This window comes from Theropithecus gelada, chromosome 2 (genome assembly GCF_003255815.1).
Source record: "Theropithecus gelada isolate Dixy chromosome 2, Tgel_1.0, whole genome shotgun sequence".
Taxonomy (NCBI): Eukaryota; Metazoa; Chordata; class Mammalia; order Primates; family Cercopithecidae; genus Theropithecus; species Theropithecus gelada.
The window spans coordinates 43,145,021-43,159,820 of NC_037669.1; the positions used below are offsets into that span (position 1 = coordinate 43,145,021).

The 14,800-nt window shown below is 52.0% G+C and overlaps 1 protein-coding gene across 1 annotated transcript in view; it reads right to left on the reverse strand.

The window, feature by feature from the left end:
- ADCY5 (adenylate cyclase 5) overlaps positions 1 to 14,800 on the reverse strand; it is a 163,798-nt gene that overhangs the window by 12,137 nt on the left and 136,861 nt on the right. Inside the window, exons 13-17 of the mRNA XM_025375624.1 lie at positions 9,724 to 9,840; positions 8,788 to 8,952; positions 5,876 to 6,051; positions 3,103 to 3,132; positions 1,820 to 1,952 (exon numbers count right to left, since the gene is read on the reverse strand). Coding sequence (XP_025231409.1) covers positions 1,820 to 1,952; positions 3,103 to 3,132; positions 5,876 to 6,051; positions 8,788 to 8,952; positions 9,724 to 9,840 — 621 coding nt within the window. The remainder of the gene's footprint in view (positions 1 to 1,819; positions 1,953 to 3,102; positions 3,133 to 5,875; positions 6,052 to 8,787; positions 8,953 to 9,723; positions 9,841 to 14,800) is intronic.

Consider the following 14,800-nt stretch of genomic DNA (forward strand, 5'->3'; position numbering starts at 1 on the left):
TCCACCGCAGGCACTGAGACAAGCAGGAGCCACCATGGATGCAAAGGTTGCTGGGCAGAGATTTGCTGAGGATCAGAAAATTACTGGAATATCAGACTCTCTTTCCATAAAGTGCTAGTCAAATACAAAGGGGAAAAGGGGGACTTGACAGTGGAGAAATCTGGTGATGCCGGCTGAGCAGGCATCAGGGCTGACATCAACAGTGGTGGGATGGGTCAACGCGGTAGAGTCTCTCAGTGTGAGGCATCGAGGGGTGCCCGGCTCCATTTCTGTGTGCTTCCTCCAGGAAGGGCTCAGCCTGAGTCTGGACATGGGTCTGAAGGTCCCGGAATAACAAGTTCTTTAAGATTGGCAAGGACTGTGAGACGAGGAGAGACTGAGGATCTGCTGCAGACCGGAACAGCTCGATGCAGACGGCCCATGCACAGGATCCTGGACCAGCATCAGGACAGCTGGCAACACTAAGTGGGGCCTGCCGCACCCCTGGTGATCGCCTAGGTGGGGAGGGTGTGCAGGGATGACGCAGGGAGTGTCCTTGTTTTTGCAAGGTAGACATGGGAGTATTTAGGGGTGATGAGGCATCATGTCAGAAAGTACATATGCCTGGGGGTGATAGAGCAAATGCAGAAAAATGCGAGCCTCCTGAAAATGTTCCCAAAGAAGAGGCGATTGAGGGAGAAGGCAGAGGCCTGACAAGGGGGAGGCTCACACAGGATCTTCCCCAGGGTGCCCCAGCCCAGGGCTTCCCAAGGGCATTCTGCACAGAACCCTTCTGGGATTCTCCCTGGTTCCCCCAAACTCGGGGGATCCCCCCAACTACAGACCTCCATGCTAAGTTCCAGCCAGAACTCATGCAAAATACTCAGCAGAAGGGACAACCATTTGCCCCCATTCTCACTCAGCATCCAATAAAAAGCGGGGCCTCCTGCTCCAGCCCAAAGACTTCCATTCTGACGCCTCTAACAAGTCTGGGATAGAGGAGGTCAAGGAGAGCTGTGGGTGAGCTCAAGTGGTCTGGAGATAGGGGCTGGGCCAGAAGAGGTAGAGACCGGCCAGGCTAAGCTCTGCACAGGGCTGGGCTGGAATAAAAGGTGTGAGGCAGCCCACAGGAAGACAGGGCTTTCTCCTGCTGAGCGTTCTTGGGCACTCCCTCCTGGCCTTTCCGAGATGCTCCAGCAGGTAACCTGGCCCACGGGCACCCCTTCCTCCAGGGAGACAAGGCACAGGGCACGGGGCATGCATCCTGGAGAGCCATATTGGCTGGAATGCACGCAGCATGGTCAACAGTCTTTGCTCCTTCAGTCCATCCCCTCTGGAGGAGTCTTCGACCCAGCTCTGGCCAGGTCAAGCCCTGCTGAGCAGCCTTTGGTACCAGCTCCCTACCCTGGCCACACTCCTTCCCTACTCCTCCACTCACCTCTTGCCACTCTTCCTTCCCCCACCGTCCATTGCTGCCCCCACCACAAAGGACCTGCCCGCACCTCCCCCTCTGTCCCTGCGTGGCAGCACACAAAGTAAGTGCCCCGCCAGTATTTGCTGACTTCAAAGCACGCCTCCTGGGCCCATCAGAGTCCCAGCACTGTCAGCATGGGTTTGTCTGCATGCAGTAAGTCCCAGGGTTTTGCCCCTTGGCTCCAGAGAGCAGGGAGCAGACCCACGGGGACATGGGGCATCAAGTGGCTTCGATGGGGCCTGAGCAGGACAGCTTGTCAGTGTAAAACAAAGGCCCAGCTTGGCCTGGCCCAGGACAGAGCCTGTTGTCTCTGTCACCTGCTCCCAAATGCCTCCCCTCCCCAGGTCCAGCCCCAGGTCCACCCACCTGCAGTTTCCAGAGGAAGTCGAGGCGGGCGGTGGACTCCACCTGCTGGGCGTGCAGGTACAGGGCCAGCACAAAGACTGAGATGATGATGGGCGTCACCACCTTCAATGCCACCTTGGTTGCGTGCTCAGGGCTGCGGGTAGGAGGTGGGCAGGCCTGAGACCGCCCTGGCTCCTCACAGCGGGCTCTGAGGACCCCCCACCCCCACCCACTGCTGTCCTGTTTTTCTTCCTCCCACTATACCTTCCCCTCTTCCTTATCCCCCTGCTCAAACTTTGCCTCACGCGTGCCTCCTCCAGGAAGCCTTCCTGGCTGGCGGCCCCATCTCAGACCCTGCTTGCACCTGCAGCCCAGGCAGCCATTACTCCTCTCCTGACACCTCATAATCCCCCGTCCCTTGGGAGCTCCCCTCTTGTCAGATCAGGGGATGAACTCGGCCCTTCTAAAAGGCAGCATGTACATCCAGATCCTTCTGTGGACAAGACAGGGGCAGTGGGTGCAGTACAAGGGGGCCAGGCAGGCCATGCTGACCCTGTCTCTGGGCAACCTTGGGCAAGTGTCTTAATCTCTCTGAACTTTAGTTTGCTTATCTGTGTACAACAGGATAACAATACCCACATTTCAAGATGGTAGTAAGGATTAAAGAGATATTATAAACAAAATGCTTAGTGCAGCATCTGACAAACAGTAGGTGCTCCAAAACTAGTAGCATTATTGTCTAATTCTGTTTTTGTTACTAATAGATACTCTTAACAAAAGCGGCCATTCCAAACCCTACGTCTTGTGCCAGCCGAGAGCTCACGCCCTGGAAGGCTGCACAGAGGCTCCAGTCACCACCTCCCCCATTGAGGGCATTGCCCAGGCAGCAGCCCTCAATGCAGGGACGGGTCCCACAAGCGCTGCAGCTCTCGCCTTTATTCCTCAACTCCAGAGGGAAAGTGGGTACCAGCTTCCATTCTCCTGGGTATGGGGTTCTCACAGGCTCCTGGGGAAGAGCTTGAGGCTAAATGCTTTAAAATGAGGCCTATGGAATGATCTGAAGCCGGTGATCCCAACCACAGAGCCTACAGATCACCTTGGTGGGGATCATGAAAGTAACCAGGGCCTCTGCCCCTCAGGATGCCTTGCTGCCCCAGGAGGAACCAGCCTCCCTGCTCCTGCTGGCCTCCTCCTTCATTACCCACCTTGCCACCAAGTTCCCTCCCACCTGGGCACCAGCTGCCTTCCCTGTCTGCTCTGTGCTGAGGGCAGGGAGCAGCCCTATCTGAGGAGCATCAACTCACCACTGGGAGGTCCCGTTGTTGAAGAAGTCTCTGTGAAGAGAGTTGGGGAAGACTGGTCAGGGCCACCCTTCAGCATAAGGCGGCCTCCACTCCTGCTCGGCCCCCACGCCCTGCTCGGCTGTCCCCACCACTGCTGCTCCTGGCTCCACAGCCCCAACCCCTCCATATTCAAGGACACTTTCAGGATGGGAGGTGGTAGAAAACGCAGCCCCAACTAGCATTGGATACTCATGACCACAAACCACCCAGCTCTTACCTGAAACCCTGCCTTCCCTGACCCAGCCCATCTGCCTGGGTGGAGGCCTGCCTGCCTCTCCCTCTCCCAGGCCTCTGCTGCCATCCAGAGGGAGTGGAGGAGATCCCACAGCTGCGCTGCTTGGTGTGGCAGCCGCTGGCCACATGCAGCTGCTGAGACTTAACACGGGGCTGGTGCAAGCTAAAATGTGCTGTACGTGTAAAACATACACCAGGTTTTGAATAACTAGTGTAAAAAAAGGTAAAATATTTCATTAAAAATTTTATACTGATTATATCTTAAAATGATATTCTGGCTATATAGTACTCATTAAATAAAAGTCAAATTATACTTTTTGCCTTTTTAATATGGCTATAAGAAAATTTTAAATTACATAAGTGGTTTTTGTTTTTTTTTTTTTTTTTTTGAGACAGAGTCTTGCTCTATCTTCCAGGCTGGAGAGCAGTGGTGCAGTCTTGGCTCACTGTAACTGCCACCTCCTGAGTTCAAGCTATTCTTGTGCCTCAGTCTCCCAAGTAGCTGGGATTACAGGCACATGCCACCACGCTTGACTAATGTTTATATTTCTAGTAGACACAGGATTTTGTTGGCCAGGCTGGACTCAACTGATCCACCCACCTCAGCCTCCCGAAGTGCTGGGATCACAGGCGTGAGCTACCGCACCCGGCCCACTTTTTATCTATTGGAAAATGTTGCCCTAGAGCCAAACCACGGCCTCCCAATCCAGAAATAACCTTTACTGTCTGCTGCCAGCTTCAGCACCTGAAGACGAGATGCTAGGGACGGGGACGGAGCAGTAAGAAGAGGGCAACATTCCCTGCTCCAGTCCCGACCCATGGGTAGAAAGTTCCTGGACCTGTTCTTCCTCCTCAAAGGACTGCAGCCTGTCCCATGCTCGACTGCCCCACGTCTTTGTGGTCATCTGCCCACGGCCCCTACACAACCACCAAGAAGTTCTTCCTTGAATATGACTTAAACCCTTCATTAGAGCTCCACTTTCTCAGGCAACACCACCTTCCCGAGAGAGAAACATTCCTGAGTTTTCTGTGTATCCACATTGTACCTCCACTGCCTAGGTCAGCGGCTGGCACATAGCAGGCCCTTAATAAATATTTTTGAATGAATGAATGGGTGAACAAATGGATGGATGGGTGAATCCCTTCCTCTAACTCAAAAAAGGTACAGTTTGCTATATTTTTTCAGGGGACACAGAACTGTCACTTTTTTTTTTTTTTTTTTTTTTTTTGCACTTTTTTTTGTGTGTGTTGGGGGTGGTGATGCATAGAAAAGAGTATGACGAATCAGGCACTTTAAATACATCTTACTACTATAGGCATTGATAATCTACAGGTCACATTTGCCAAGCTTCCAAATTAACTTGCTTCGGGGATGTCTTGTGATTTACACCAATATCCTGTCCCTGAGTGAAGAATCTTATCTGAGCTCCTCAAATTGCTGATGTACTGATTAATGCATAACCTATTGATATAAAAAAATGCTGATTCATTTCTGAATCATGAATTTGTACTGATTGCTGGCATGTAGACATTTTAGTCTGTATGTTGTGATCTGTAGCCAGTGATTGTAACCCTCCAATGACAAAGGACAACTCTGGTCTGAGGAGTCCCCTTCCCTTCTACTTTCTTATGAAAGCATTCCCGAAGCTTCTGGAACACACCCAACTTGGTGCGTGTATCTTCCTGGCCAATCCTCACATTCGGCTTCCAACAAAACTTAATCAAATTATTTCTGCCTCAACCGCCTTCATTTAGGTTGACAATATTCCCATTTTACAAGGAAAAGGTTATGAGGTTCAGAGGAATGACCAATGTGTCTGATGCTGAGATTCTAACCCAATTTCACCCGAAGCCTGAGGTCTTTCCCCTCATGGAGCCACCTCCCTTGGAAATCTGACATCTGTCACTACATGGCCATGCTGACTATGGGGCCAGACAGCCGTGGGCCCCACCTTCACGCCCACTACCTCTAGGACGTGGGACCTAACCTCTGCCACCACAGCCAGGAGCCTTTCGGTAGTGCACAGATGCCCCGCCTTATGTGGTGGGTCTGCCTATTTGGCTGGGTTGCTGGAGGATGAAGAGGAACAGCAGATATCCAGGCACCTGCCTTGAGGTGGGACACAGAGCCTGTGAACAACAAAGCTTGTCCCTCTGCTCCCACACACCTTACTGCCTGGCTCTGCTGGACCGTGACCCCTCTGAGCCTGGGGCAGCTGGACTGAGCTGAAAGCAGCCCACTGGAGGCTGCCCTGGCAAGGGAGGAGCAAATCAGAGAAAGAAATACAATGGGGCCTGGTGACCTGAGGCCACTCCAACTACTGGGGACGGGAAGGAAGGAAAGAAACAAGGCCGTTTCCCCAGATGTCAGGGCTGGAGAGGAACAAGACACTCTCCTCACAAGTTCCCCGTGGTGCCGGAACCCTAAACCTCCTGCTCTTGCCACCTCCCCCTGCAATGTCCCGTGCCCCATGGGGAGCGTGAGGAAGGTGTCCCGTACATGGCATTGGCGGTGACCAGCAGGTCGGCATTGTCGAAGAGCGTGACACCCGGCACCTCCACGATGAGCACGTAGATGAGCTCGATGGCCAGCATGAGTGCCAGCTTCCCGATGCAGTTGATCTGCAGGAACACCGAGCAGGCCAGCAGGCTGAGCAGCACGCTGTAGGTGAAGTACTGCGGGCAGAGGGCAGTGGCATCAGCTCCCCAGGCCCTGCCCGCCCCCTGGCCCCGTGCATCCTCCAGTCTGAGCTGGCTCAAGTGAGGCCTGGGCTGGGCATGTTTCTGCTGATGTAAATTTCCCAACAGGTGTGATGTAAGGCGAAGGGCCCTGGTTAGGAACCAGGAGATGGGCTCCAGCTGGAGTCTGGCCATTGCCTGCAGGACAGCCACACATTACAGCTACGCTGCAGGCCCAGGCTGCCCTGGGTTTCAGCCGTGATCCAGGCTGGGCTTTGTGTGCCTCGGGCTGTGTGCTCAGCCCCTCTGAGCCTCAGTGTCCCCTCTGCAAGACTTCCTATCTCACGGCTTGCTGTGATGAACACAAGCAAGGAAGCCCTCGCTGCACTGTCCGGCACCCTCAATAACCGTGGGGAGCCCCTCATCTGCAGCTTTGAACCACAAAGCTCCAAAAGCTGAATGTGTTTTCATGACTCCTGTAGGGGCCACGCCTGAACAGAGCTGCTCTGGTGACAAAAGCTGACCTCACTGCTGGGACGCTAGTTATCTTTATCGTGTCTCCTGTGACATGCAGACATGCTACTACTGTGGAAATATGACCACTTCATGATCAGACTCCACTGGGGGTGGGAGGCAACCTTTTAAAATCTGAAAAATTCTGAAGTCCAAACAATATGGGGCCCCAAAGGTTTCAGAGGAGGGATCATGCCCTGTGCTGTTGCCTCTGGGGAAGCCCCTTCTGGTCTCTGAGCCTCCGTTTCCTTCTTAGACAACTGAGGGGCTGAACCAGGTAATCTTGGAGGTCCCCATCTGCTGCTGTCCCTTGATGCACATCAGCCTCGGTTATTGTTACTATTTTTAATTTAGCACCATTGCTTCTGAGTCAGGCCTCCAGACATTTAGTCTTCGCACACAGCCTCGGCCCTGGGCTGCAGCAGCCCCCAGGGCAGACCCTCAGCCTCCCCAGGCCTTCTAGAGCCAAGGAAACACTGCCCAGGGCCCCTGGGTGATTGGTTGCTGGGGGAAGCCTCCCATCACCACTGGGAACAGGAGCAGAAGAGGGAACGAGGAGGGCAGCCTAGAGGAGTAAGCTCAGAGCCCCAGAGCCCTGGTCTTTGAGAGGAGGGATGGGAGCTCCAAGAGCCAGCCTGGACTCCCATTCAGACCCTGGCCCAGATAACCAGGAGGCCAACACTGGATGCTGGGGACCCCCCCGGGCCTGGTCTGTAAGGAGTTGCTGAATCAGGAGAAACCTTTGAGGGGGGTGGTCAGCTGGTGGGGGCTGAAGGCTGGCACCAAGCCTCTCCCACAAATGAGGAGCCAGAATCTGCCCACTGCCACCCTCTACCCCCGGCCTTAGCCTCACCAGGGGAACCACCACCAAGGGGCAAGTACGAGACTGAAAATAGCCTCTGCTCCTCGCAAACAGCCCTCAGAAAGCTGAAGTGCTCCTGTGGGCTCTCAGCCAGATGTGAGGGGCAGCGGAGGCCAGGGAGGCGAGGCTGGGGAGGGGAGGCTAGGAAGCGGAGGCTGGGTGCAACATGGCTGCCTGGAAGAGACAGAGAGCTTGCCACCAGCCCGGGGGGGGGGGGGGCGGGGGGGGGGCAGGGGTGGGGCTGCATCTGCCTAGGTGAGCTGGGGCCAAGCCCTGCTCCTCCCTGGGCCTTCCCTGCCCTATCTGTACAACTGAGAGCCAGATCCCAGGCTGGGAGGGAGGCCCACACTGGCAGCCCACAGCACCCCTCAGCTGCAGTCACAGGCCCTTTGGGAGTTGGATGAAAACATGAACCTTCTCTCCAGAAAAAGGCAAACTGCCCCCATCTTACTGGCTTCATGTGTGCACCCATAGGGAGCTAGGGGTATGAGAACGGGGAGGCTGGAAGCCTGGCCCAACTGCTGACTAGCGAACTGCTCCCTGGCACATGCAGCACCGTGAATGAAGCACCTTGCACGCCACAGGTGCTTAATATATGCTGCTCTCCGAATAAAGATACGTGGCATTATTTTTAAACCCAAATGCCTGTGGGCACAAAATTTCTTTTTGAGGTGATAAAAGTATTCTAAAATTAGATGATGATGATGGTTGTACACATTGGTGAACACACGAAAAGCTACTGAACCGTGCACTTTGAACGGGTGAGGTTTATAGTAGTGCTGGTTTGGGATTGGGTTGCTTTGCTCCCCTCTCTCCTCTCTGACCCTAACAGCTGGGGCTTAGGTGGGTTCTCCTGAGGTGGGGTAGGGTCTGCTAGAGAAGCGGAGGGTCCAGAAAGTCTTGCCCTCAGATCAGGAGCACGAACTCTGTCTGGAGCCGGACAAGTTGAATGACAGCTCCAGCTCTGTTGAGTCCTGGCTGTGTGACCTGGGTAAATTACTTAGCCTCTCTGTGTCTCAGGTTCTTCGCCTCTACAAAGGAGATAATATAACACTTATGTCATAGGCTGTTGGGAGGATTTCATTAGTAAGTGTGTATAGAGCCCTTAGCCACAGTCCCTGGTAAGCACTATAGAAACAACAGCTACACCATTGTCATCGTCATCGTCATACGGAGGAGGCTCCCCTTGTTCCCAGTGTCTGGCATGTAGGAGTGAGAGACATTGGGGTAAGCGGGTCTCCAGAAGACAGTGAGCTGGTGAGACCCTGTCCTTCAGACTGTCCTGAGCAGCTGAGGGGACAGTAGGGGAGGGCAAGGGACTCTTCACCACTCCCTTCCAGCCCGTGCGCACCCAGTACCTCGGGGAAGTTGCAGTTGGGCCAGGGGCTGCCACAGAAGCCCTGCTCATCGCCCAGGCTGTAGTTGACGGCCGACTCCACCACGTGACATGCGTTGACCTGGCTTGCGCTGATGTTGTGCTCCTGTGCCAAGCAGCCCAGCAGGTCCTTGGAGTTGCACGTGAACTGGGGGCAGGGAGGAGGGTGGTGAGGGGAGGGTAAGCTGCTGGGGGACAGGCAGGGCAAGCCCAGCCGCAGGCTCCCACCCGTCCTCCACCTCAGGTGCAGTATGACACTGATGGGGACAAAATCTGAAAGAGGATGAGGAACGGGCAAGGTTTGCCCAGCTGCCCTGGCTGGAGGGGGTGTGGCTAGCGTGCCCTGCCAAGGAGGGACTCTTAAACATGCCTTGGGGACATTCCCTAAACTCTTCCTGGCCCCACCAGGCTTGAGAATGAAGAGCTAAGAATTTCACTTAGTGGGAGAGTAGCCAAGCATAGTGGCTCATGCCTATAATCCCAGCATTTTGAGAGGCCAAGGCCAGCGGATCACTTGAGCCCAGGAGTTTGAGACCAGCCTGGCAACTAGCCTGGCAACATGGGGAAACCCCATCTCTAAAAAAAAAAAAAAAATAAGCTGGGCATGGTGGTGGTGTACACCCGTAGTCTCAGCTACTTGGGAGGCTGAGGCAGGAGAATGGTGTAAACCCGGGAGGCGGAGCTTGCAGTGAGCTGAGATCCGGCCACTGCACCCCAGCCTGGGCGACAGAGCAAGACTCTGTCTCAAAAAAAAAAAAAAAAGGAACCTACATGAGGCACATTGAGTCAAAGCTTATCCCAGACCCAGGAGCCACACAAATAAGAAAGTCCCTCCTAGCCCTGCCGGGCGGGTACATGGCTCCAACGGGTTTGATCCAATCGGGCTGTGGAGGTGCTGGGAGATCGTGCAGCCACCCACCATGTTGACAAAAGCCGCCAGGAACACCAGGGTGATGGTGAACACCCCAACCAGGGTGCTGTTCATCTTGGACCTCACGATCTTCCTGGAGAGAGTCTGCAGTGGGGAGGGGAAGAGCTAGGGTGGGGGTGGGGGGTAGAGAGGGAGGGAGGGAGAGACGGAATAGCATTCAGCAAGGACTCCACAAATGGCCCCGGGAGTGTAGTGGACCTACCTGTGTCTCTCCCCAGCATGACCCCCGGGCCTTCCTGGTGGCCCTCCCAGCCTGCAAGTCTCCAGCCTTGAACTGCTGCACCATTGCTTCCAGGTCAACAGCAGGGCAGATTCTGCAGCTGACCAGGAGCGGGACTATGTGGGGAACCCAGGTGAGAGAGGCAGGATGAGAGGAAAGATGGTATCTTGACCCAACAGAGAAATCAATAAAAAAGCACATTGGCCCGCTGTGTGCCATCAGGGAGGGGTGGTGGGTGGCAGCTGAGGAGTCGTGGAGGGCTCAGAATGTTCCCCGGAGGGTTGAGAAGGCTTCTGGGAGGGAGTGGGCAGTGGTGGGTTTAAGGATTTGGAGAGGATTAGGCCTCACTCAGGAGGAGGAACTGAGCAGCAAGGAGCAGGAGGGGGGTGGATGTGGCCCTGAGCACTGAGTGAGCTCTGTCCTTAGCACAAAGCTCCATGGACCTGCCATTGCCCTCACCCTCTCCTCCTCTGTATTCTTCCACTAGACAAACCATGTCTACTCAAAGACCTCCTGCAGCTTAGGTAATTAAATGATTGGGCTCCTAAGTCCCATTTCTGCCACCAAATCTGACGCAGCTGGCCTTGTAAATGATGTCCCCCTCATCTCCCACGCAACCTAGGCTGGAAAAAGAACCTGATGGACAGAGAAGCAAAACAGTGGATCCATAATGCCCCACCCCTACCTGCTCCAACCCTTCCTGCTGAGGTCTATCTGCTACAGACATCTAGGTGTCCATAAAACCCCCCAAGGGCAGACAGGGTGGTTGAAAAAGCACTGAACCAGGAGTCGGGAAGCCTGGGCTTGGCTTGGTTTTTCCTTTCTGTTCCTGAGCAAGCCACATCCCATCTCTGAAGTCTCCTATTTGTAGGGCTCTTGGGACCTTTGGGCACCCCCAGCTTTTGTGGTGAGTGAAGCAGGCAAAGGTCTCTACCCCAATCATGGGCCGTGAGCATCCCTGAAAATTCTTGCTGAAAGTGCCAGACCACAAGGCTTCTCCATCCCCTGATACTGAGAGTGTCTGTAGTTGGCCACACTGACAGCTAAATAGGTCATGGGGCCGTAGCATCACTACCATGTGACCACTCACTCCCAGTGGGGAGGGGAACTGGCTTGTGTGCTACAGTATTTGCTGCCAACTCAAAAAGGTGTCGGGCCCTTGATCCAGTGTTCTTCAGCTGCAACCCAAACCCACTACGTGTGCAGCATCCATGAGGGCCCATCACATGGGACTTCAGTGGCAAAGGGACTTCAAACACAAATATGCTGACATTCATGCTGCTGACTGTAACATGAGTAATAAAGTTTTTGTCTCTGACCCAGGAGTCTCGTGTCTTCTGCCAGCCTCTATGAAACAGCAACCAGCAAACTCATTAGCTTGTAAGTAGGGTAAAATCACACCTTACACCCTTCAGAATTCTAGACAAAAAGTCAGGTCCCTGCTCACCCCCGGGTCTTGGGCTTGGAGCTGGCTGTGTGCATAGGGAGGGTGTATATCTTTCTGACCCCAGAATCCTCCTCCACCCTTCCAGCAAAGCCATTTCCTATCAGCAGAGGGAAAGAGGGGACCACAAAGACGGATAGATCACAGGAAGAACTGCTGCCATGGCAGAGGCCTGGCAGTCTCGCATAGGCTACAGGCTGAAAGATGAAGGCCTGGGACTCCATCTCCCCAGCAGGAGAGCCTCCCAGGTATGCTCCTATACTACCAAGCCTGTGGCACATGTTCTGAGCAAACACTGGGATAATAAAAGAGACTCTCTGGGATAATAAAAGAGACCCTCTGACCAAACCGTCTTATGTGGTTGAAGGAAAGTTAAGTGTGATCTGAAGAGCATAAGCTTGTATTAAAATCTTGCTTAATAGACATAGAAATGAATCAAATAGATTAAGGGTCCAGAAACAAATCCTTCCATTTATGGCCCAATGATTTTGACAAGCGTTCCAAGACAATGGTGAAAGGACAGTCTTTTCAACAAATGGTGCTGGGACACATGGATATCCACAGGCAAAAAAAAATGAAGTTGGGTCCCTACTGCACCCTGTACAAAAATTAACTCAAAATGGACCAGAAAACGTAAATGTAAAAGCCAAAACCACAGAACTCTTATGGGAAAACATACAAGTAGATCTTTGTGACTTTGGATCAGGCAACGGTTTCTTAGAGGTGACACCAAAGGCACCAATCAAAAAAGAAAAAATAGATAAATTGGACTTTATTAAAATTATTTTCGTCCTTCAACTAACACCATCAGGAAAGTTAAAAAAAAAAACAAAAACCAAAAAGTATTGGTGAGGATGCAGAGAAGCTGGAATCCTTGTGCATTGCTGGTGGGAATGTAAAATGAGTCAGCCACTGAGGAAAACAGTAGGGCATCTCCTCAAAAAAATCAAGCATAGAATTATTATATGATCCAGTAATTCCACTTCTGGGTATATGCCCCAAAAAATTTGAAACAGGGACTTGTACAGATACTTGTACACCCCTGTTCACAGCTGTATTCTTCCTAACAGCCTGAAAGTGGAAACAATTTAATCGTCCATCAATTGATGAATAAACAAAATGTGATATATCCATACACGGGAATATTTTTCAGGCATAAAGAGAGTAAAGTGCTGTTACATGCTACAACATGGATGAGCCTTAAAACTAATATGCTAAGTGCATGAAACCAGTCTCACAGGGCCGTGTGAGATTCCCTTCATGTGAGATGTCCAGAACATGCGAATCATAGAGACAAAGTAGATGAGTGGTTGCCGAGGGCTGTGGTGATCAGGGAGGGAGGAGTGACTGCTAATGGGTCTGGGGGTTTCTTCTGGGGATGACAACAACGTTCTGGAATTAGCATCAATAGTTGAATAACTTTGTGAATATACTAAAAACTAGTGTATTAAAAGTTCATTCACCTGTATAAAGGTGAATTTTATGGTATGCAAATTATGTCTCAATGAAGCTCTTATTTTAAAAAACCTTGCTCAGCCTCTTACTGGTTGTGTGGTGCTACACTCTGAGCTTCAGTCTCCTTACTGGGAAATTGGGAATAGCTCTCTCCCAGAGTGGCTATCAAGACTTAGCAAAATGATGCATTTGAAAGTACTCTGTAAGCTGTTAAACGCAACAGAAAAGTTAGTTAATATTTGCATTTTAAAGAGCTATATTGCCAATAAGAATGAAAGTCCTTATTTCCCATTTAAAGGAATTTTTGGTTTCACAGCTGGGTAAAGTGTTTTGGCACTAGCATGAGGGATCTTACTCTGAAATGGTATGACAGATGGTTTCAAATCGCTGGCTGCTGAAAACTTTTGTCATTCTATCTCCATCCCCTTTCCCCACCCCCACCCCAACTCCTATGTGCCCTATGTTGTTTAAACTGCTCAGTTCTGATCACCCCATCCACTGATTGAGAGGCTTCCTTCATCATTTTGCAACCACCAATGTAATGACTGATAGAGGCAAAGGTTACTAAAGCATGCTAAAACTTTCTTAATAAAAGTTGGTCGGGGAATAGGGTATGCACATTAGCTTCCTGGTGAATATGGGACCAGGAGCCCCACCAGGACCATCCAGAGGCCAGGAGAAGAACTGCAGGCTTAAAAAAAAAAATCAACGTTAGATATGGCTCTACCAGCTAATGAATGACTGAATGTGCACTGGTTTGCTTGCCACAAGTCAACTTCCCTCCATACTCTTTTTTTTTTTGAGACAGAGTCTCCCTCTGTTGCCCAGGCTGGAGTGCAGTGGCACACTCTCTGCTCACTGCACGCTCCGCCTCCCGGGTTCACGCCATTCTCCCGCCTCAGCCTCCAGAGTGGCTGGGACCACAGGCGCCTGCCACCACGCCCGGTTAATTTTGTTTTTGTATTTTTAGTAGAGACGGGGTTTCACCGTGTTAGCCAGGTGAAACCAGGATGGTCGCAGTCTCCTGACCTCGTGATCCGCCCACCTTGGACTCCCAAAGTGCTGGGATTACAGGCGTGAGCCACCGCGCGGGGTACCGCGCGGGGTCACCCTCTACACTCTTTAAAAAGACTTCCTCTTGACTTTAAAACCTCAGTAGGAACTCAGGAATTGCTGCTTTTTTGAAGTCTCCAGAAGATTTGACATCCTGTCTTGATATCAGTTTATAGAGTGTCTCATTTCCTATAATTAGAGAGTTCATCTGTATGTCAACCCTAAATCCAGATTTTACCTCAGTGTGGCTCTTAAAACTCTTGGCTGGGTGCGGTGGCTCATGCCTGTAATCCCAGCACTTTGGGAGGCTGAGGCGGGTGGATCACAAGGTCGGGAGATCAAGACCATCCTGGCTAACACGGTGAAACCCCGTCTCTACTAAAAATACAAAAAATTAGCCGGGCATTGTGGCAGGCGCCTGTAGTCCCAGCTACTTGGGAGGCTGAGGCAGAAGAATGGCATGAACCCGGGAGGTGGAGCTGGCAGTGAACCGAGATCATGCCACTGCACTCCAACCTGGGCGACAGAGCAAGACTCCGTCTCAAAACAACAACAACAACAACAACAACAACAACAACAACAACAACAACACTCTTTGCCAGGGGCAGAGTCTCTTTCCAGGGCTACACCACAACTGCAGTCAGATTGTGGAGAGGATTTTCCAGCAGGATAACTGTCTGTACCAGCCAATCACTTAATGCCTGCTCACAATCAGAGCCCAGAAAAAGAACTGATGTTCAAAAAAGAAGTTCAGAACCAGTACATTCCCAATCTGATTAATTCAAATCAATTCAACATGAAAAGCAGGAGTGGGAACATAGTTAATAAACCATGATTGGGGTAAGGAACAGTTTGATCCTGGCCTCTTTGAATGTCTCCAGGCACGTTGAAGA